Source organism: Falco cherrug, chromosome 16, assembly GCF_023634085.1.
Source record: "Falco cherrug isolate bFalChe1 chromosome 16, bFalChe1.pri, whole genome shotgun sequence".
In the NCBI taxonomy this organism is placed as follows: Eukaryota; Metazoa; Chordata; class Aves; order Falconiformes; family Falconidae; genus Falco; species Falco cherrug.
In genome coordinates this window covers 4,719,632-4,742,630 of record NC_073712.1, presented here as the reverse complement: position 1 = coordinate 4,742,630, position 22,999 = coordinate 4,719,632, and the positions used below count along the sequence as shown (strand labels likewise).

Here is a 22,999-nt window from a genome sequence, read left to right as displayed (position 1 = left end):
CCATGGGGCTGTGGCCTTGTCCCTGCCCCGTGGGGCCTGTGCGGCTGTGGCCCTGTCCTGTGGGGCCCTGTGGGGCTGCTGCCCTGTCCCGTGGGGCTGTGGCCCTGCAGGGCTTGCCTGGGGGCCCCGTGGGGCTGCGGCCCTGCCCGTGTCCCGTGGGGCCCGTGGGGCTGTGGCCCTGCCACCCTGCCTGTGTCCTCTGGGGGCCCGTGGGGCTGCGGCCCTGCCCGTGGGCCGCCCGCTCCGCGCACACGCGTGGGGTGAGTGCGGCGGGGGCCGCCAGGGGGCGCGTCGGGGCGGGGCGGTGGCGCGCGGGGGCCGGCGGGAGGCGGCGGCGGGGCGGGGTGGGAGGCGGCGGCGGCGCCGCGATGGGGTCCCGCCGCCCGCGGCCCTGAGCCCTGCCGCCCCGCGGCATGGCGGGCCTCATCAAGAAGCAGATCCTGAAGCACCTCTCCCGGTGAGGCACCCGCGCCCGGCCTTCTCTCTTCCTTCTTCTCATCCCGGGGGGGCGGCGGGTGCGGGAGGGCCCGGTGGGTGAGGGGGGTGCCCGGGCCTGCGGCGGGCCGGTGGGTGCGGGGGGCCCGGTGGCTGAGGCGGGGCCCGGGCCTTCGGTGGCCCGGTGGGTGCGAGAGGGCCCGGTGGCTGAGGGGGGTTTTGGGCCCTCGGTGGCCCGGTGGGTGCGGAGCGGCTGGGGCCTACGGCGGCCCGGTGGGTTGAGGGGGGGCGCGGTGGGTGCGTGCGGGGTCCGGTGGGTGCAGGAGAGCCCGGGCCTGCGGCGGGCCGGTGGGTGTGGGGGGGGCCCGGTGGGTGCGGAGGGGGGCCGGGCCCGAGGCTGCTGTGGGGCCGGGGTACCGCAGGGCCCTGCTGGCCGCCCCCCAGCGGAGCTGTCGGGCCCGGGCGGGCGGTGGTCTTGGGCCCCGGGGGCGCCTGAGGGCCGGGGGCTGCGGGCCCAGGGAGCTGCTGGCTGCGGAGGAGCAGGCGCTGAGCCCCCCGGAGCTGCGTGCTGGGGGTCGGGCCCCTCAGAGGCCGGGGGCGGTGGTGGGGGCCTCCGGGCCGGCCGGGGTCCTGCCCTCGGTGGGCCTGGTGCAGGGGGGGCTGCCTTTGGTGACCCTTCGGGAGAGCTGTGGGCCTGGGCTGCTCCCTACGGCAGGTCCCGCTCGGCTGGGAGCGGGCGAGCGTGAATGAGAGACCAGAGGAGAATATAAACAGCGCGAGGTACCCAGGGCGAGAAGGAATGCTGTAATACTTGGTACATACAGGCACTTGCTTGTCGTTTTTGCTGATGTTTTATCATTTTCAGTGAACTTCATTAAAGGCGCTAAGAGGTGTGCTGAGGAAGACCATCATCTGATGCTTCGTGTGTAATATTGAGTCAGGAAATGCAGCTTCAGCTGTGGCTCTGCCGCTGACTTGGGGGTTGACCTTGGGCAAATCTCCGTGCCTCGGTTTCCCTGGCGTTTGAAAGGAAAGAGCTGCACGAGAGCTAGCAGTTCTGCTGTTATCTCATGTGCACGTCCTCCCTCTGCGTTGCTGAGCGATCAGGATAATATGAAGTATAAAGGTGGCATATCTCTGAGGAGACTGGTGAAGGCGCAGCGTTGCACAGTGCTTTTCTTTGTGCTTCATGAGCTGCAAATGATCAAGTCCTTTCCGTTTTTATGGGTGGAGAATCTCAGCTACGAAGCAAGGGGCTTGTAGTAACTTGGGCTAGTAGTGTCAGTAGGCTGGAGCAAGGAGTTAAGACCTGCGAATCCAAACTCGCTGAGGCTGGTAGTAAATCCTCAGTGTTTCTGGAACCTCAGAACAATCCCCGCAAACTTAAAGCGAGCAGTCTCCTTTAATAAAGTGCCTGTCTGCGGAGGTTCTGAATCACTAGTTGCTCAGTACTCCAGCTTTCTAGGCGCTGTACCAGAAAGGAGCGTAATAGAGCCTGCTGCTTGATCTGTTCAGTGTGCTAATTTAAATGCATTTCTGCTAGACCTGACATCACAAATCTCCGAGCTTTCTGTCTCATTCCACCTCAAATCGCCCTGTCGTGCTCGTTAAGGATTCAGCCTTCTTGTCAGGAGGCACTGAAGTATTTATGACAAGGAGAGATGGATGAGAGCAGTTATTAATGGGGGCTGAAATAGACCTGGGCTTTATTCCTGGGTACCACCCCTCCTAGTGTGACAGAGCGTGTGTATTATTCTTATGGATAATTCTCTTTAGATGAATACGTTTTTCTGCTGGTGCTTTTACTTGGTTTTGCTTTTTGGTCTCCCTTAACTTTGCACTGTTGTGACACAGCCCTGCTCAAAGTGCCCCCTTTCTTCCCCTCCGTTTGAGCCTGTTGTTAGTGTTCTCCTCTGTGCAGTTCTAGGGAGGAGAGGGAGTCACAAAAAATTCTGCAGCTCTACCTGTTTTCCTACTAGGTAGACTTACTCTGTTGTTTGGGGTGGTTGGTCTGATCCTGCCCCTTTCTTGCCTAAGTACTGTGGATGTTTTGCAGAAATGCATTTTCAACACAGTTTAATGTTGTATAAAAAAGATGATGTTTTTGCATTCTGGTTTTGGTTCTTCTAAATACCTCAGCTTCATGCTCCCTTTGGGATTTTTCTTTCAGTTATGCTCATTTGCCCAGAAGAATTTTGCTACTGAATCATTAATCTGCCTTTATTTTCTGCTTTCAGTCTGCATATGAAATAATTCCTTGTTCCTCTTGTTATGTCTTCATTTGAAGTAATTTCTGCATGAGGTGGGTTTTTTTGTTCCTTTTCTGTCTGGAAATTTGCAAGGAATGGTCACGAGAGACAGCAAGATCAGGGAAATATGAAAGAGTTCACAGCAACCGTTCAGATTAAATGAATCACATGTCTAATAGGATGACAGTGGTCACTTGCGGTGATCTCTATAGCTGGGCTTTGCTGTCGGTGACAGAGCTGAGTTATGAATGTATTTTAGAAGGCTTAGCCTGTGTTGTGCTTTAGCAGCTTAAATTCCTAGAGCAGAGGAATCTAAAAACTTGCGGTGCTTTCACCATCTGTGCTTTTCACTCATTTATCCTATATTTAGCTTGGTAAAGAAAATAGATTAGGTTGTTTCACCGCTTCTTCTGCACTGGCACATGGCTGCGGTACTGGGGTTCTGTGGGAGGCTGTTTATAACCGAACATCAGATGATTATAGCTGGGACAAAGGGCTCTCCCTACGAGCTGTCTGAAGCATCAGCCGCTTGCTGTGTGTTTGAACTTGAAGCTGGTTTGAACTCTTCTGAGGCTGTACAACAAGAGCAGCACTTAGTGTTTACCAGCCTGGAATTATTCATGGCAGTACATCTATTGCTTTAAAATAAAAACAGTAGTTTGCCTTTGCCTCTTTCTGGTTTTGTTTGAAAGTAGCATCTTTTTATTGTCCTTCTCTTAATTTTTTTCTTGTTAATAGTGCTCAGTGCAGCTATAGTACATACCACCTTTATAATACTCTGAGATCAAGTATTTATCCCCATTTGGTAAACAGGGAAACTGTGGCAAGCCAGACTGCCCAGACTTACTCAATAGAGCATTTTGGGGTTTGAGTTCTCAGTGCTGCAGTGGAAATCCTGATCAAAATTATTTTAACTTAATTTCATTAGGAAGCTTTTATTCACTGCTGCATCTGACAACTGCTTTGTGACATTTTCTTTTGTAACGCGTGTTAAAACGTGTGAGCTTATGGAGTAATAGGCTATTTAGTTGTGCACGTTATATGGTTTCCAGAGGAAATGTGGTATGTAATCCTTCTGTTGGGAAGAAAAGAATAAAAGTTAGGTGGAGAAAATAATCAGACAATAGCTTTACTTGCTCCAGTTCCAAAGGGCCGATGTGAAACAGCCACTGAGTCAGAAGCATCTGAAAGAAAGAAAAGCTGGTGTCAGCAGAGGAGCTGGGGTGGGGTTTGGGAGCAGGTTTGAAAGCAGGGGAAGGAGACCACAGCTGGTAACCCTGACAGGAGCCCTGGAGAACTGCAGCTGAGGAGGAACTTCAGGAATCCCTGAAAGTAGGGTGAGAAGGAAGCGCAGGAGAAACGAGAGAGAGAGAGAGAAGTCGGCTGAGGTAACAGCACTATTGCTGAGAAAATACAGAGGAAAACCAGCATGGGAAGCGAGACCTGTGTGCAGAGGAGAGGGTACAGCGCTTCAGCCACCAGCGCAGATGCCTGGTTCTGTTGATAACAGATGTGCGCAACGGAAATACAGGCGATACCAGGCTGGTAGTTTTGTCTTTGCTAGAGCTGTGCTTGTAAACAGGGTCTGGTGCACAGAGAGGCCCTTTCCTGAGTTGATCGTAGAAGTTTAGGTTGGAAAAGAGCTTTAAGACTATAAAGTTCAACTGTTAACCCAGCACTGCCAAATCCACCACTAAACCATGCCCCCAGGTGCCACGGCTTTTAAATATCCCCAGGGATGGTGACTCCACCACTTCCCCGAGCAGCCTGTTCCAAAGCTTGATGACCCTTTCAGTGAAGAAATTTTTCCTGATATCCAATCTAAACCTCCCCTGGCACAACCTGAGGCTGTTCCTCTTGCTTGTTACTTGGGAGGAGACACTGACACCCCGCTCCCCCTCACTACAGCCTCTTTTCAGGTAGTTGTAGAGAGTGATAAGGTCTCCCTGAAGCCTTCTTTTCTCCAGGCTAAACACCTCCAGCTCCCTCAGCCGCTCCTCAGCTCCTCAGAGCGCATGCGCTCCAGCTCCGCTGCCAATCTCTGGACATGCTCCAGCCCCTCAATATCCTTCTTGAAGTGAGGGGCCCAAAACTGAACGCAGGATTCAAGGTGTGCTCTCACCAGTGGGGACGATTGCTGCCCTGGTCCTCCTGACCATGAAGTACTTGAGTGCCACTGGGGTTTTTGCTCTGTTTTATTCCCAGTCTATACACGGGATTACCAGATGCATAGAATCTTGGGTGCTGGTTCATGTGTCAGTCAAGAGAGTATCTGCAAGTTGCTGTGGAGTGAGACTGGGAACTGTGGGAGGGATTAAGACTGTTTTTAGGAAGGTTTTCTGTGTAGTCTTATACTGTGCTTTGCTCTTCTGTTGGTTGGTTTGTTTCCTCTCTTCCCTGGTTTTGGAGGTTGCTGAATGATGGGTAACAGTTTGGACAGTACAACCTTTCTAATGAAGGCTGAAGCCAAGTTATCCTTGGTAGGTGCAAGTCTGTGTGGCCAGGTTTATCAGTTGCGCTGTCAGATGTCACTTCTCTGTCCCAATGTCATACGAAGGAAGATGAGGCATGGCAGAAGTTGGCAGAACTGTCTTTCACAGCACAGTATTGGAGCCACCTTTTTGGATAAATCAGATGGGCTTTAGAAACAGAATTTTAAAAAATCCTAGAAAACAAAATGAGTAGCGAGTGTAGGATGTAATACTTTACTTGCAGATGTAGGTCAAGTACACAGCCAGAAACTGTCATGTAACTCCTCATAAATGTAGAACCTTTCCTCTCAGTTCCCCATGGTTTAGGTCATAAATCCCTTTTTCCAGAAGAGATTGCAAATGAAACTCCTCCCCAGTTTCATTTGCAATTGCTCCTAGTCCTTGCAGCAAATAAAACTGCTGCTAGCAGATAAGCGAAGATAACAGGAGAGCCTATAATTATCTTTAGTTTCTTCTACATCAATTTAGCAGACAGGAACATGTGGGTGTCACAGAGTGTGCTGAGCTAGGAATGCATGGGCTTCTGTGGGCTGTGGTTTCATAATTTGGATGTAAGTATTTCAGAATCCCTTCCTGGCCCTAGAAATGCATTTGGTATTACCCCTTCCATGCAGTTGAGCTGCTTCCTTGCCACATGGAAAGAGTTCAGAACTTTCTGACCCAAAACTGCTTTCTGGCATGAGCCCTGCCTGTGCTGTAGTGTTACTGGATTAGCTCTTCAGTTAGCCTTGGAGCTGCTTGTGCCTCTGTGCTCAAAAATGTGATCTCCTTGCCTGCCCTTTATCCTTCCCCACCATTAAAGGCAGGCTCTCAGTCTAAGGACAAAGAAAGGCTATTGCAGCTGATGATCATCCTGCTGTTCCACGGTACTACGCTCTCTGAGGTCAGGGTGGCAGAAGTGAAGTGTGTTATCTGAGAGGACCCAGCCTTCTCCTCAGAAAAGATTGGGACAAGGGGCAGAAGCAGTTCTTCTTCAGCCAAGAAAATGGGATTCAGTCTCTGCTGATCAGGAATCATTGAGATGGGCTCTGTGGCTTGCACAGGACAGAAGGTCAGATCATGTTATCAGATATGCATCATTTGCCCAACACAGAGGTGTGGGGAATTCCTGAAGTCTGAAGAGCACTTTTTTTTTTTTTTTCCCCCTCAGTGGTCAGATTTCTTGGCTAAATGCTGAAATCTGGAAATCACTATAAGAAAATACAGCCTGAATTCTCTGGTCTGTTTGCTTCTCGCTTGTCCTGAAAAGTTTTGCAGCATCACTGTGTGCTTGAATGCTGAGATGCAGCTGTGCCCTTGCAGTGACAGTCCAAGCAATGGCACGTTCTGTTAGTAAGATGTGTTGGAAACCCTGTGATTTAGAAAGATCTACTGTCAGTGTAAGATGTGTGCTTACCACCTAACCCTTTCAGGTTTCTCCCCATTTCCTGTCCTTGATTATGAATTAACTGGAAGCAATTTAAAGAGCATGGTGCGCAGGGAGGAAAGCAAGGAAATCTCATCTGGGAATGACCTAACAAAGCTATAGACTCATGGAGTGATTTAGGCAGAAGGGACCTCTGGAGAACCTTTGCCTGGGACAGAATCTCTCCTAGAATTGAGACCAACATTGCAATTTTGGCTTTAGCTGCTTTAGTACCCTCCTTCAGATCAGGGAAATTTCTACTGCAAAGGATAATTTGCCTAAAAGAGCTGTTGCAGCTATGGGAAATATATGAAACCACAACACTGCTACCAGTTAAAAATTGACATTAAAAGAGTTGTTACTTTTCCATTTGCAAAGCATTCTGTTCCTGCTTTTCAGTGCGTTCTGTTTAGCCAGGTAATAGTTTCTTTGGTGCCCAAGTGCCACAAAGCGCACAAGTTGGAATGCAAAACATGAAGGTTTGAAAAACAAATCTGATAGCCAAAGCCCGAAATAACCCTGTCCTGCAGCCAGCGCTGACAATGGCAGAGAACAGCAGAGAGGAGGGATGTGCTTGTGCGCTCACACCTGCAGGGGGCTTGCACACATGTTGATGTGGCTGAAGAGGAGTAGAGCAACAGAAGTACGTTACAGAGTCTGAGTAACCCAGGTGTTGGTAACCTCCCTGAATTTGTAAGTTTTACACCTTGATCCTCCACGTGGCTGAGAGCGGCAGGACATGTGTCTCAAAAGGTGGGAGGATTTGGGGACACATGGGAGATGCCCACAGTTCCCCCACCGTAGGGTGTGCGGCTGGGTCCGGAGGGCAGTCGGCAGCGTCCTGCTTCGTGGGGCTGTGGGGAAGTTGCTTAATCATTTGGTGTCATAGTTTCCCCCAGTGGTTAAGAAGAGATGATACTAACGAGCCAGTTTGTACGTTGCTCTGAAAATAACCCTGGTGCATAGAAGCGGTTTTGGGAACGGGGTGGAAACAGTTCATGGCAAGAAACTCTGAGGCAATTTATAAGAAAGAAGCTTTGTCAAGTCTCCTTCCCAGCAGTGGCTGCTATTTTGCAGGCCGTCAGGCAAAGCTGCGGTACCGAGCGTTGGACCACTGGTAATAAGTTTACGTTCTTACATGCTGTGTCTAGCAAAGTATTTAAGGCTGGATGCAAACCCTGTAACATGGTAATTTGGAAATTTCTTATTTGCCTAGTACATTTTGATGGCTTTCTTTAATTTTTAAAGTTTTAATATGGAGGAATTCTTGATGGAAAGACAGAACCCCAGGCTATTATGGAGTAAAGTAATAAACAACTACTGCTTCTTTGTTCAAGATGGGTGGGAAAAGAGAATGCGCGTGTAACAGGACGTGGCATTTTCCTTTCACAGATAGTAATCTCTAAACCCAGGATTGTTATGCTGCAGTCTACCAGAAGAACCAAACGGTCGGTTCTAGGAAGCGTGTGTCAGCTGCTGGATGCAAGGTGCTTCCAACCACTTCCACTCGGCTGGAGAGAGAAGCATGTGCCGTTTCAGGAATGCTAAATAGACTCTTGTTGGAGTAAAAATAAATGGCGCTTTGGTAGCTCAGGAGGCCAATGCAGCTGGAAATATCCTTGCATCAGTTGCTGGATTTTGCAGGGCCCTGCTGGCCACGTGGAACCTCTCCACACCCCTGCTACTCTTCAGCCCAAGCAGTGGGTCAGTAAAAGTGGTTATTAAACATGACTCTTCTCCCCTTGTCTTATTTCTCCCAGATTCCTTGAGCCCTTACCTTCTCTGCAGCGGCTCAGTTGAGCCTGAGTTATGTAATAACCTGTTATTATCTGCAGGTTGGAATAAAAAATGCAGATTTGATTGCAGGACAAATACTTCCTTAAAATCTGGGAAGCGGTGCTTCTGACCAGTGCATTTATTTAGGTGGCTTCCTCATTTTCTTTCACATGTTGTTATTTGCTTGAGGTTTTGTCTTGGGAAATTCCCTGGCAGCTGACGGAGGGTTTGCATTCCAGATTTCAGAGCATGGGGCAGCTGGCGTTTAAACTTCACTGAGCTTCCAGCTAATGAGCTAGAAATAGCAAAACAGTTCTTCAGTGAGGCAGAGTTCAACCCCTGCCAAAAAGCCGGCCTCTTTTCCTTTCAGATTAGCTTCTGGTTTCAGGTCTCCTGGTACCAAAGTAGTTGACAGTGGGTGTGGTGCAAGAAGTGCATGGAGGCTGGAGCCTTTGCAGTTTTCTAGTATTCAGAATGCTTAAGAGTCATTTGTTTGGGACAAGAAAGTGCTCGCAGGGACCTAAGTGAGGATGCAGACATCAGGGAGGAGTGAGCTGACAGTGCTTTGTGTGATAGTTCAGTCTCATTCCTGATCTGTTTGGAAATGTTGATTTTTTTTTTTTTTTTTTTTTCCACTGCGAGTTGAACTCTGAATTGATTTTACTTTAGCCATGTCGTAGGGCAGTAGATAACTTAGAGCCAAGACAAGTGGTTACTCATGTAATCAAGATGGTTTTTGGCCCATGTGAAACTGTGTTTGGCTTTGTGTGGTTGTGGTCCAGCCTTTTATTCAGTGTAGCTGACGCTTGGAAAAACAGAAAGCTGATAACGTAAAGCCACCAGCGGCATGTGCATACATACATTGGTGCACTTAAATTTACTCTGGTGAGGAGGGAGCCTACCAGGATGGTGCTAAAGGCTGTTACCAGGTTACACTGTAATGTGTACAGAGTTTGTTGGGTAACTTAAGTAGGGCGAAGTCATCAGGCTTATTGCGCTGGGATCTCTTTGTCCACACGGGAAAATATTATTGCCTAGCCGTATATCTGGGGCACGCTAGTGCTGTACGCAGTGGGGAGCTGGAGTAGCGGAGACGATTTTTCATTAGTAAGACATGGTGCTTTCTGTCTTCTAAACAAGTAGTTAGTTTGGTATCGGTCAGATTCCCTTGAATTCTAAATGTTGTTTGATACCAACCAGATTAGTACTAGATACTGTCTAATACTGCGCATAAATTAGTCTCGCCTTCTGCTAATTCAGTGGGTTTCTCTTCCTCATCTGCAACCCTGAATCTCTCAACCCTGAGTAGTACTGTGCATGCTCACCAGACAGATTGTTCCACAGTTATACCAAAAGCTTGAGTAAGTAAAATGTCTTTTCTTCCTGAAAGGGCTTTTACTTCTTCTTCCTATATGTCTTCGAGGCAGCTATTTTCTCCTTGCTTAGAGAAGTTTTGATCACTTGCCCAGTTTTTATTTCCTCCAAAATGTTTTCTCAGTTCATTCGCAGACATTTATCTTGCAGTTCAAGCTTCTGCTGCTGTCTTCCTTGAAAATATATCTGCATTTGGAAGTCACTGACCTTTCCTTCTACCAGTCATGAACCTTTTTTCCAAGTAAACGTGCTCTTTGGCTCCTGAGATAAGACATTTCCACTTATTTTAAAACTTCTTATCACAGTTTTTTGGGTTGTAGAAGATCTTTCCATTGAATAGCCTGTCCAAACCTAAACCGGGCAAGACTCTGGGAAGGATTTTGGGAAAGGAGCAAATCTGCATTGGCCAGAATATAGTGTTTTTCCGTGTCTAATTTCTGTCCTTCTGTCGTAGTTGCTTACATTACAAATTAGAAAAAAAAATGTTCCAAATTAAAGCAGAAAATCTTCATCTCTTCCCTTGCTGTTACTCTTATGAAAGCAAGAACCTTGTTTGCAGCCCTTTCCCTGGGGCCCTCGGCACTGCTTGTCTGTTTTCAGCTCACAGCAGACAGGTTACCCCCTTCCTGGCTTACTTGGGTTTCGAGTATTTTTCCATCTGCTATCTGCAATTGTGGCTGGGATTGCAAGCCAAACAGTTCCTTGCTTCTGCCAATTGATGATGCTTGTCATTAAGGAAAATCAAGGTCACTGGTGTACTGCTAATTAGTTCTTGCATATAATAACCATAGTAACAAAGATATTAATAGAAATGAATGTGTTTAGCTGTAGGTAGTGGTTACATACAATAGGCAGTGATTACTGAATAACTGCAGGAGAAGAAGCTGAGGCAGAAAATCTAGTTTGGGCATATGAAGGGCTCCTGGACCACGTGGCTGCAAGGTAATAAGATGGATGGATCTGAAGAGAAGTTTTATGATTTCAGACGTCTTCTCCTGGCATTATCTATGTATTTGTTCAGTTGGAGACAGCGTGGCCAGACAGCTACAAATTTGAACATAAATTTATTATTTATGATTCTAGCCTGGCTTCAGGCCAGCAATCAGATTTGGCCAAACTCTCTCTTGCAGTCAGTGAGTTTGTGGCCTCTCAATATGCAAGCTGATGAGTTGGACAGTCATACTTTTAGTATTGACATCATTTTTTTATATATATATATTCAAGCTGATGATTCAGCAAATAGATTGACCCTCCTGTGCCTTCCCCATCTAAAACCTGAAATGAGGCTTCAGAGTAAATAGAATCATGATCTCAGAAACTGACCAAGAAGGCTGAGGGTTTCTGTAAGTAATTAGTAATCATCATTCTTTTAGGCCGAATCCCAAGAAGATCTTGAGGTTTAAATCATCTGGGTGTTGTTAGCTTCTTAGGATGAGACCTTCAGTCTATGAAATTAGGGTGGCGCTGTTAATGACTCTGCTTCTTATGAATGTTGATTGAGAGCCCTAACACTCATGACATCTAAAATGGAAAGAAACAGTGGGAAACAGACCGCAGGGAGAACTCTTCTCCGCAAACCGCTGGGCTAAGACTTAGGCTTGACCTAGCAGTCTTCCCTGGCTACAGCTGCTCCAAGCCTCTAGCTCGTATTTCCCGTTGCCTTGATTGTGAATGCAGCAAGACCTTTTCAGTCACTTGAAGGCTTTCTGTGGATGCTGGTGGCTGTGATGGTCCATCTGGCTATTGTGCAGCAGATCAGCTTCTGGCTGGCAGATGCTTTCAGAGACAAAATGTTGCTCACGGTATTGTTAGTGTGGATGCATGCGTGCTCATGTAAGTGTAACACAGATGCAAAATGCCCTTGTGACTGCAGTGACAATTCCATAAAAGACAGAAAAAGGTTTTCTGGTTTGACTTTTGTCATGGTAATCCTGGCAAGCTCAAAAGGAGTGCTGTCCTTTGAGTTTACTGGCTTAGCTCTACGTGACTTCTGTTGGAGTTGCACAAAAAAAAAAGTGCAAATATCCCACAGTCAGTTTTTCTAATAGCTACCATTTTCATTCACTTTTCTCTAAGCCAGCTATCCATGCTGCCAAAAATGTTACTGTTGATGAGTATGAATGGAGTGAGCCTGCCAACAAACATCTAAAATTGTATGCTCTCACTGCTTTTTCCTTCCCCTGGCAGTGACCAAAGCAGTTCTTTTCAAGAAGTAATGAAGATTTGGCATCTATGAACTCCCGAGTTCACAGGAACACTTCATCTGTTTTCCTCCTGTAAGCCCCATCTAACATGTGTTATGTGTATCAAGATGTCTTAAATGTGAAGATTATTCCATTTTAAGAGCTCAGATTCCTTTACAAGGAGAGTAATTGAGTGGGTGATAGTAATAGGAATTCCTTCAGGAATTTAGACTAGGTGGCTTAGAAGAGAGAATTTGTTTCATTTTTAGGTTTTTGTGTACAAAACTTGTGGCTTTTGTTGTCCCATCATCGGTGGGGGCTGTAACCTCTCGTCTGGGGGTAGAACGGCACATTTTGGTGCATCTAGAATGCCTCGTGAAAAGGATTCTTCTGTAGAGCCTGGTAGTACTCATGGTGGTTCTCTTACCTGTTCGGCGGGATCTCTGCAGCCTTGCCCTGTATATGGTTACAAATAGTTATTTGGTTTTAGCTGGATCATGTTTCATACCACTCTCTCCACCAGTGTCCCGTTTCACAGCTGTAGCGTCCTTTCACCTTGTTACTGTTTTTTATTTTTTTGATACACATACACGCTACATAACAGTAATGCCCTGGTTTAGACGTATCCTTATATTTTTCTTCTGCATTACCAGCTGAAAGCAGCTTCCCCATCTAAGCATGCTTAGCCTGGGATGAGGATTTAAGCAGCCAGGGTTTTGATCCTTGCTTTGCAAGTGTGAGAAAGCTGCTCTGTGCCTCAGCCTCTCCCCACCTGTAAGCTGATCACTACCCACAGCAGCCTGTGAACTTAACAGTGCCAAGTGCTTTTTATTGCCTACCTGTTCAGATTGTTTTGTTCTTAGTATCCAGTCCCAAATGGACATGATTACAACAGCTTTCTACACAGCTGGTTCTCTAATACGAGACAAGAATCCTCATGTATTGCCTCTGGAGGTATTTGGTCTAATTTTCAGCAGTGTCTGAGATAGTGGGTGCTCACAAGAGGACTCCAAGTGCAAATCTTACAGTCTGCATATCCCTGCATCTCCCTGCCAGCAGAGCAGCTGCTGTAGCACACTCTGGAATATGTTACTTCTTTGTACAGATGCTGAGAAGCAGTGTTGAACTTGGCGGCCTTCCTGGGTGTGTTCAAACAAGAGGGGCTCTGGTTAAAGGGATTACGAAGTTTAACGTGTATGTGTCAGCCTGAGATGCTGGCAGGTGCGTTATAAACTTTATTCAGCTGTCAGTGTGTACCTTCGGCTCTGGGGAGGGAGGTGACAGCTTGGCACAGCAAACGTCTGACTCAGGCTTCTGTGGCAGCTGGAGACTCTACAGTGGCACGGATCAAGGGAAAAAGCAGTAGTAGGCAGACTCACAGCTGCTGGTGCCACCCTCCTCTTCCAAGAGCTGCTACATCAGTAGCATAGGGTTGACGTCAGTGGCTCTTCGCCATCCGTCAGGCTTTCTCCTAACAAAACGTTCGCTTTGGAGCGGCGTGTTTGCCGCAGAGGCCCTGGGTTGACTGACCAGCAGCTGCTCGGGCAACCTGGGCCAGTTTTGTACCACACTTCGTGCTGCTGCGGTGGCCACATGAGCTGGCAGCCTTGCTCTGGTTCCTCCTCCCTTCCACTCTTTTAGCAATGACTTTTTTCAAGATGCCCTTTGTGCCTTTCACAGAGAAGTAGCCCACGCTGCGGCTGCAGGGAAAGGAGAGAGAATGGCAGCGTGTGACTGACTAAGAGCCTAATCCTGCTTACACTGACAATCGGGTCTTTCTTTCTCTTCCGCTTTCTGGAGCACTGTGCAGAATTAGAATTAGCATTAGCATGGAGGAATGTGTGGTATAAGCCTGGCTTCAGTAGTGGGCAAGTTGTTTGATGGGAAGTCTTCAACTTTGAATACTGTGACTGTGGAGGGCAAGCTGCCTTGCTCCCTTGGTGGCCACCCCTTCTTCACAGAAGGGTGGTTTGGTAGGGAGAGGTGTTGCTGACACGTACACAGCCTCTGTGATCTGTTGTCCTCTAAACTCGCTCTTCTGGTTCCTTAGGGGCCACGGTGGTTTTAGTAAAGTCAGAGGTTTTCAGCTCTACGCCAGAATACACTTCCCTTAAGCAACCTTGCTGAATTTTTTTCACCTGTTGCATTTAAATCTTGGGCACGTAAGGGGTCTGAAGGTACTTGGCTGCACACAAGGGAGACAGAAACAACAGAAGCCCTTGGGAGGAGGAATTTAAACCAGAGAGAGCAGCAGCTGCTGGTTGCCGAAAGGAGAGGAGGACAGGAGCTTGGGCTGGTAGCTGGGGAGGGGAGTTAGGTTGCATGCTTGGACCTGCTGACCAGAGAGCAGGCTGAATTGCGAGACTGGTGTTTAAAGAGGCAGACATAAAAGTAATTTATTGGTGTTCTTTTACTTTCCCGTGTCAAAAACTTACAAAAGAATCTAGATAGATAAACTTTTCACTGCTGATACGGCACTTCCAGGGGAAGAGTAAAATTGCTGACCTGTTGCAGTTTGGCTTTAGTTTTCTTTGGTTTTGTCCTAGGGTGATTTTTCTGGTTTCTGGGTTGCCAGTGCTTTAGAAGAACTTTTCAGTTTCTCAGGCTTGAATTTGATTTAAAACAAAAACCACACAAACAAAAAAAGTCCTTCAAATGTCAAAGTGTAAAGATGTCATTTTCTGGAGCAACTAACATGCCCTGGCTTTAAAAATGTCAGAAAGCATTTAACAAAACAACGAGCAGATTCTTATACTTAAAATAGCTCTCATAAAGGCTCCAATAGTCTCAGCAGCTTTGCTGGGAGTTGTTTTTAGAGTCTCCTCTTTCTTCTCTTGTAGGTTTACTAAGAATCTCTCTCCAGACAAAATCAACCTGAGCACGCTGAAAGGGCAGGGGCAGCTGACCAACCTGGAGCTGGATGAAGAGGTGCTGCAGAATGTGCTGGAGCTGCCCACCTGGCTTGCCATCACTCGCGTCTACTGTAACAAGGCATCTATCAGGGTGAGCAGAGGAGCCTGCGCTCGTGTCCCCAGACGCAGCTGAGGCCTTCCAGTGGCAGCTTCTCTTTGTCACTTGGGAATTTGTGATGAAGAATCATCATGTGGGCTGATCCCTGCATCTCAAACCCTGTGCTTTAGGCGTGGGGTTTGCTGTCTGAGTGCTAGGAGACAGACGCAGCAGGTTTCACCAAAGGCTGCCTTTGCCAAGCGTTTGGCCCCTGATGGTGGCCAGCAGCAAATGGTGGAGGATGCTAAGAGAAGCACAGGGAAGGTGTGCTGTGGTCCTTCCTCACCTTCAGGTGGCTTGTTAAGCCAGCAGTGAGGTCTTTGTATTTAATAGCCACTGTTGAATTTCCAGGAATTGGATCAGATGCTTTCTGGACCTGCTTAACATCCAGAGTGTGCTATGGCAAAGGGTTTCACAGCATCTGCTTTTGCTTGTATGAAGCCTGCGTATACTAGTTTTAGTTGATAACCTCTTTGTACTGTTATTGGAAGAAATAGTGAGCAGTCGTTCCCTGTTCATCACCTCCATATCACTCGGGGTTTTACAGAGCTCTCTGTGTCGTCATTCCCTCCCATTTCCCTGCTATTTTGTTAATGGAGGATGTTTCTATGTCTTCCCTTACCCACACCGACTTTTTTTTTATAATGCTAAAGAAGCAACACAGACCTCCAACAGGCATGGGAAGCAGAGAGAAATGGAGTGCAGTTCTCTGAAAGCCTAATTATGCTGTTGAGGTGTTGTAAAAATAAATTGAACTTAAGCCTTAATTGTTGAAAATGCAATTTGTAAGAGATGCGTGAAGAGTGCATGTGAAAAGCTGCACTCTCTGCAGTCAGCCAGGCTTTATGCCCACAGTTACCCATTTACATGCATAGTCACTGAAATTGTGCATGCACTTGCACTTTTGCACACTAAACTCTTTTAGAAATGCTTCCTCCTTGTGGTTTTTAGAGCAAAAAATTTATTTTTTTTCAGTAGATATGAAATGCCAGATTGCTTAATCTCACTTGGTACTAACCATAGTTGTGTTACATGAATACAAAAGTTTTTAGTATCTCGAAGGGACTTGCTGTAAAAGAAATACGGTTCTACTCTGCCAAGTGACAATAAAAATGAGCCTGTCTTACTCATCTGATCCGCTCTGTTTTTAGAGTCAGATCTGCTTAATTTAGTAACAAACACTTGTTCTCCCTCCTACGAGAACTGCTGAATAAGTGTTGCTGTAAGGAAATAAAACGGATCTTTTTGGTTTGTGCATAGTCTTCAAAAGAGTTACCTGACTTCCAGTAACAGCAGCAATTGATTGTAGACTCCCTAAGGCCAAGAACATTCTCCGTAGAGGAATATGAAAAATCGGAATTTGAGCTGCCGAATATCTGTTACTCAGAGTGATATGTGAGATCCAAAAGCTGAGCTAGATTTGTAGGTCTGGTGGCTGGAATGTCTTTTCACTTGTCTGTGTGAGCCCGTTTGACCTGGATACAGTGAGACATGATGGATTGTCACTGCGGTCATTTCTCAGAGGAATGGGGCTCAGACTTTGGGCTCAGATGGTTTCCTGCAATTTCTCAAACTTTTCCATGTGAAGATAACTCTTATAACCTCAACTTTATTGTTTCAGATCCAGTGGACGAAGCTGAAAACACACCCAATCTGCCTGGTAACGTTTCCTCTCTTATTCGTTCCTTTTCTTCCTCACTCTTCTTAATCTCTCCTACTTGAGAAGAATTCTGCAAAGGGAAACTGTGAAATGCTTGCTCAAATTGTCATTTGACCTAAATCCTCTAGGCCCTTAGCAGATAGGGGAAGGGGAGTTCTGAGAATAATCCTCTTTGGTGATGAGTGACCTCCCACGAGACCCGTATTTCGCTGCAGGATGGAGCCTCAGCTCCATGAGCTCTCAGTGAAGCCCAGGGCAACCTTGTGCCTGGTTTTTGTTGTTTGTTTCCCCACCTCCCTTCTGGGGATCCAGATTACCCAACAATCCTGGCACTGCTGATGTGAAAATTTTAACATGTGAGACTTCTGGAGTCAAGAGAGTCCAGAATGTGGTTATCCCTGCCCTAGAGTCTCAGACCTAAGGCTGGTAGGCTGAACTGGAGTTTTGGTCTTCTATGTATTGGTCCTGTGTTCTGCCTTTACAGTACTTGGATAAAGTGGAGGTAGAGATGCGAACATGTGAAGAGCCTCGGCCACCCAACGGACAGTCTCCCATTGCTCTTGCTGCAGGTCAAAGGTCAGACCCTGAGCTCTGTGCTTGCTTTCTGACATGCTACCGGGGTGTGGGTGGCCGTTTTTCTCAGTGGTTAACTATCGGCGTTTCTGCAGTCAGCTTTAAATGGCTCTAATACCTCTTATAAACTGTGGAGTCTCTCTGTATGTAGCCTTGCCTCTGCTGGGACTTCTGTTGTAGCAGGTGATGACTTGGAGGGATCTTCTCTTTGCAGTGAATATGGCTTTGCTGAAAAAGTCGTGGAAGGGATGTTTATTGTCGTCAATTCCATCACCATCAAGATTCACTCCAAGGCCTTTCATGCTTCTTTTGAGCTATGGCAGCTCCAAGGCTACAGTGTCAACCCAAACTGGCAACAGAGCGACTTGAGGCTCACCCGCATTACTGATCCACAGAGGGGAGAGGTAAGGAGGTGTCTTACGTTGCCTGTCATAATGTGCACAGTGGCACTCGTGCTAACCCCATCCTGTGGGGTAATTGGGCTGATTTCTCATACAGGGAGGGTAGGGAGCTTTGGTGAGCTTGCCTTCTGTTTGCTGGAACAGGGTGACTGAGAGCTGACTTGTGTTCAGGGCTTTCTCTGGGATCCTTTGATCCGAGCGAACGAATCTGGAGAAGCTCTGAATGCCCTTGTGGTTTGTGGGGGGGGGTGGAGTGGGGGGGAGTTAGATGTTACCTGGGACATGATTTTGGTTTTGTACCGGGATCGCGGAAGAAAAGTGCGTTGAATGATCTTCTGTGGCCTTGTTTCATTCCACACCTTCTAAACATTTATTATTTCCTTGAAGTTGTTGCAAATCTCAGCATTTTTCAATTTTTCTCCTTCTGGGTAGGTTTTGACGTTCAAAGAGCTCACGTGGCAGACACTTCGGATAGAAGCAGATGCCACTGACAATGGCGATCAGGATCCTGTTACTACTCCTCTGAGACTCATTACCAACCAGGGGAGGATCCAGATTTCTCTCAAGAGAAGGGTGAGAGTTCCCTCCATATTTTGCAGGATATGGTCTCCGTGCCTGGTGCAGTGATGATGCATATTCCTCCCACGTTCCACAGCAACCATTCTTTTTCCTCACAAATGTTGAGCCCAAGCTGCTGTATCACTCAGTGTTTTCTGTTGGAGACAGCTGTGTTCCTACCAAATGTCAAAGCAGTTTATTTCCCAGGGGAGGATAACATGTACGGAGTAAGTTTTTAAATCCGTTCGAACATCCCAAGGAGAGCTGTCATCTCTTTACTGGGAGATTAAAGCCTGCTAGTCTTATTTTTACCTGTCAATGGAAATGTGATGATAAAAAAAAATCTTTTTTTTTCTTTCTTTCCTTTTTTTTTTTTTAAAAAAAAAACAACAAACAAACAGTGAGCATTTGCCTCCTAAAGAGGAGATAGCTTTGACTGCTTTCTCAGAGGAGGTACTATGGACATCCATCAGAGAAGAACTTCTCTCTCAGATGAGTTTCAAAGCAGCATCTCTTGTTTCTGCTACAGCTTCTGTGTGTTATGAAGAATGTATGTATATGGTTGCAAACCTTCAAGTCCCTGACTCTTCCATGCTGTTTCAGACCAAAGATTGCAATGTGGTGGCATCTAAGCTGATGTTTCTCCTTGATGACCTGCTCTGGGTGCTGACAGACTCTCAGCTGAAAGCAATGATGAAATATGCAGAGTCCCTGAGTGAAGCCATGGAGAAGTCTGCCCAGCAGAGGAAAAGCTTAGCGCCAGAGTCTGTACAGGTGAGTGAGTTGTGATTTGGATGTCAGTCCTCCAGGAAAAAAACGATGTGAACGAGACAGTTTCTGTTTGTGTGGCATCTGGCCCTTGCTCACAGAGCATCTCCCTGATGGGAGCTGGTAGGCTTACCTGGTGTCAGGTCAGCACTGCGTGGGTTGTGGGCTGTTGGGTAATGAAGTGACCAAAGGAGTTGGATTCGTTGCCAATGAGCATTAAAGAATGTTCACGTACAGTCACAGGCTAGATTCTGTCTGATGGCAGGGAAGAAGTGCTGTTAAGTTGCGTGGCTTTAAGGAGTTGGCTGGTGCATGGAAAGTTGCAGAGGGTCCCATGAGGATTTGGTTTGGTTATAACCAATAAATATAATCTTTTCTGCCTCTGAGTAAGAATCTGCATAGACCTGGGGAAGGGGAGTGGTATAATAAATTATGACACAAAGCCACTGTGAGCTGTGATGCTCAAGGGAGAACACTGGCATCCAATTTCGCTGTTGTTCGGGTTTCTTTTTTTCTTCCTAATATTCTGATGGGAGCTCTTGATTTTTACAACTGTTCTTTGGATCACACGTAGCTTAGCTGTGTATGAGAACCTTAGAACAGCTACTCCTGGCAGTAACCTTGAACTTCCCTTACCAATTTGTTTTCAAAATGCTTTGAGTAATTGTTTGACAGATGTTGCAGAATAAATACATGAGGCAGAGGACAAAAGATGTTTTCTGAGACAAAGGCGAGGGAAGAGGAGTATTGTGGCTGGTGGTGGAAGCTCTGGGGAAGGAGGAGGGCTATGCACGTAGTGCAGTGAGCTTACATAGAAGGCGTGATCAGGAATACTTAGTTCGTTTTGTCTGGGAGTCTTAAAAGAGTGTTTCAAGGTATGCGAATGGTAGCTTGATTTGGAGGAGGCAGAATCACAAAGAGTTTTGCTCGTGAGAACACAGGAAAGGATCCAGATTTCGGGACTCCCAATTAAATTTCTATAAATTGATGCCTTGCAGTCTGGAAGATTGTATGAGTTATTTTTAATTGCATTATAACCTCTCTCTTTTCTTCTTTTCTTTCTATTAGTTCTTACCGAGCTTGTCTCTCTCTAATAGATAACACCACCTGCACCAAGTACCCAGCAGTCCTGGTCTCAGCCGTTTGGAGTCAGCCCCAATGCAAGTAGCATTGGTCAATACTTTGATAAGCATGACATGAAAGAGTCATCATACCACCTCCTCATTTCACACTTGGATCTGCATATCTGCGATGACAGCCACACTCGAGAGTCAGGTAACTGAGAGCAGCATCAGGAGGACACTGCAGGAGGAAAACATTAATACAGTCATCAGTTTTCTGTCTTGGAGGATATTCCTCTTGAAAACAAGAATCTTTCATATTACCGTTTCCCAATGAGACAATGGGCAGTTGTTCAGGCTGATGGAGAGATCAGTTATGTATAGATTCATAGAATGGTTTGGGTTGGAAGAGACCTTAAAGATGATCTAGTCCCACCTCCCTGCCGTGGGCTGTTGGCCTGTTGCATTCAGTTGCTCTTTTCCTTGCTTAGGACAAGATTTTGATACCGTTTTCTAGAAGGTCATACCCTAATACTGGCCATGGTGACAGTCTATCAGTGGTGGCAATCAAAGCGGTGGTGTTCTGAATTCTCCTGGATCCAGAACCTGGATTGCAGAGCTGATTGTGGTTTTCTTTGTTTTCCACAGGTGCTTTGAAACATGGGATGCTGGGAGGTGCCATGCAGCTGACCTTCAAGAGGATGGCTTTTGACTATTATCCTTTCCACAGGGCAGGTAGGGGAGCATGTGGCCTCCCAGCTTGAGGAGTGGGATAAAAAAAGAATTTGAAGAACAGTGATGCTGTACGGCTTCAGGCAGGACTGGAAGAAAGGCTACACAAAGGGTTTGGGACTTAAAGGCTCACGGGCAGGGTTAATCTGACTTACCTGTTGGCAGATGACTGACAAGGTGCTGGCAGAGCAGAGTACAAAGACAGGAATAAGTTGCTGTCTGTTGTAAGGACATAAAGTCGAAACTCTGGATTTCTTTTCAGTTGCTTAAGCTCTAGATCTGGTTCTTACGTGTGCCTAATCAATTTGGAAGCGTTATAGGATGTAACCCAGGAGAAAATCTGCTTGTGGTTAACGGAAGAATTCTTCCCAACCCTTGAATTTGGAACGCTTGCTGGTAGGACCAGCTCTGTTGTGTGAAAGCCTGCACTTGTCTCACAAGCACTTAGTACGCTGCATATTGCACGCTCCAGATCTGATATCAATAAAGAGGAATGCTGTGCAGGTTTGCATACATATGAAGGGCACAGGAAGGTTGTGTGTATCCAGGAACTCATTTTTAAAACCAGGATTTTTGCTTTCGTGCAGGAGATCCCTGCAAGCATTGGGTGAGGTACAGTGAAGCAATGGAAACACGGGGACAGTGGGCAAAGAAGTTGGTCAGTGAATTTCAAAGCAAGATTGAGAAGCTTTATGAAGAAATGGACCCTGCATTTGCCAAGACTCCACTTTCCCCCTTCAAAAGGAAACCAGGTAATGGTATTTGAGAAAACTCGCTGCGTAAGGCAGGAGATGGTAACAATTTTGCTCCATTTAGCAATACCTCTAGTTACCTTTCCCTGGTTTAGCAGGCTGATTTGTTGTTGCAGAAATCCATAGCGCACTAAAAATCCTAACTGTAATGGTAAAGGAAAGTGGCTATCGTACTGTAATAACATTGCAGCAAGAATGGACAGATGGCAGTGGTCACTTTCCTAACTTATTTACTGAGTTTCTCCCTAAGTGGGGTAAATGAAATGCTGAAAGCCTCTTGCTACAGAGCAGACTTGCCTTTCACAGTGTTCTTCCTTCAAAAGACCTAATTTTTTTTCCTGCCTAGCTGTGTCCATCTGTTTCTAATATTTGGGCTGTTAATTCTGCTCTGCAACATATGTGTTGGTATTGATGGTGAAGTTTGCTGCAACGTAGATTAGTAAAACCCTGCTGGTTCTGCTTTTCCATCCCCACAGATACTACATTGAGTCCACATAAAAGTCCCTTAGAGAAAGGCCGTGTACCTCCCACAAGTTTGCCACGACTCCGGCACCCTCCCTGGAACAGACTTCGATCCAGCTGTGTGGTAGTTCGAGTAGATGACTTGGATGTTCACCAGGTAGGGATTTGAGCAGTGTCTGGAGATGTTAATGTCATTTTTAAAAAATGAACTTAATCTGATACAATTCAAATAAATCATGCAAATCCTATGTCATCCAAGACAATCAAAACTCTGCACAGAGAGCCCAAATGCCATTATTGTTTTGCATGTAAAACTTTTAAACCAAGTATGAACTGCTGATCGTTTTCATGTTCAGAGGAAACTGCGTGCCTAACCACAGAGTTTCTGCACACTCTGTCTGTTCACATCTAAACTTTCATCAAGCATTGGGCAGGCCCAGGGTAAAACATTTCATGCATTTGAGAAGACAGTGAGCTTAGGGGTTTTTGACAGAGGAGGAGTAAGTCCTACCTCATGCTTTCTGACCCAGGACAGATAGCATCGCTAGACTGGATCAGGCCCTATATCCATATGCCCTATAACCATTGCAAGAGCATAAGCAGCACCAGATACTGTCATGGACTTACCAACATGCTGTTGGTGTTGAAGAAAGCTACAATAGATTTCAGTTCTGTTTATTCACATCACCTAGTTCTGATTGTCATGGCTCTTACTAGCAGTGACAGGAGACATAAAAAGCTGAATTCCCTCAAAGGAGAGGAGTTGGCAATATCAGCAGGTAGAAAACAGTTTTATTTTTACTTGAAAGCAAAGTATGTTTGATGTGTAAATGAGATGGATTTAATACAGGAGACTGCAGGGTTACTGGGACACTTTGTTTTGCCAAATCTGAATTCTGCACGACTGTGTACTGTTGTGTTTCCAGGTTTCTACAGCTGGTCAGCAAAGTAAGAAACCCTCCACCTTGCTTTCATGTAGTAGAAAAGTCTTCAAACTTCCTGATCAGGTCTCTGCAATCCATATTGAATTCACAGAGTATTACTTCCCAGACAATCAGGACTTTCCAGGTAATACACCAAGGTTAGCACCTTCCTTCATAAGTTTCTTA

General features: G+C 46.4%; 1 protein-coding gene across 2 annotated transcripts in view; it reads left to right on the top strand.

Annotated features, from left to right (window-relative positions):
* The first annotated feature begins 335 nt into the window (after window positions 1-335).
* The window catches only part of BLTP3A (bridge-like lipid transfer protein family member 3A), a 35,430-nt gene continuing 12,766 nt past the window's right edge, over window positions 336-22,999 (top strand). Inside the window, exons 1-12 of one of the 2 annotated variants that reach the window (XM_055727961.1) lie at window positions 336-457; window positions 14,755-14,917; window positions 16,545-16,583; window positions 17,068-17,159; window positions 17,371-17,560; window positions 17,990-18,130; window positions 18,719-18,889; window positions 19,981-20,158; window positions 20,593-20,679; window positions 21,264-21,428; window positions 21,905-22,047; window positions 22,817-22,958. In XM_055727961.1, the coding sequence (XP_055583936.1) occupies window positions 414-457; window positions 14,755-14,917; window positions 16,545-16,583; window positions 17,068-17,159; window positions 17,371-17,560; window positions 17,990-18,130; window positions 18,719-18,889; window positions 19,981-20,158; window positions 20,593-20,679; window positions 21,264-21,428; window positions 21,905-22,047; window positions 22,817-22,958 (1,555 nt within the window). In that variant the 5' untranslated portion in view covers window positions 336-413. Of the gene's footprint in view, window positions 458-14,754; window positions 14,918-15,576; window positions 15,658-16,544; window positions 16,584-17,067; window positions 17,160-17,370; window positions 17,561-17,989; window positions 18,131-18,718; window positions 18,890-19,980; window positions 20,159-20,592; window positions 20,680-21,263; window positions 21,429-21,904; window positions 22,048-22,816; window positions 22,959-22,999 lie in introns of those variants that run through there. The other variant, XM_055727962.1, reaches the window with a different exon arrangement.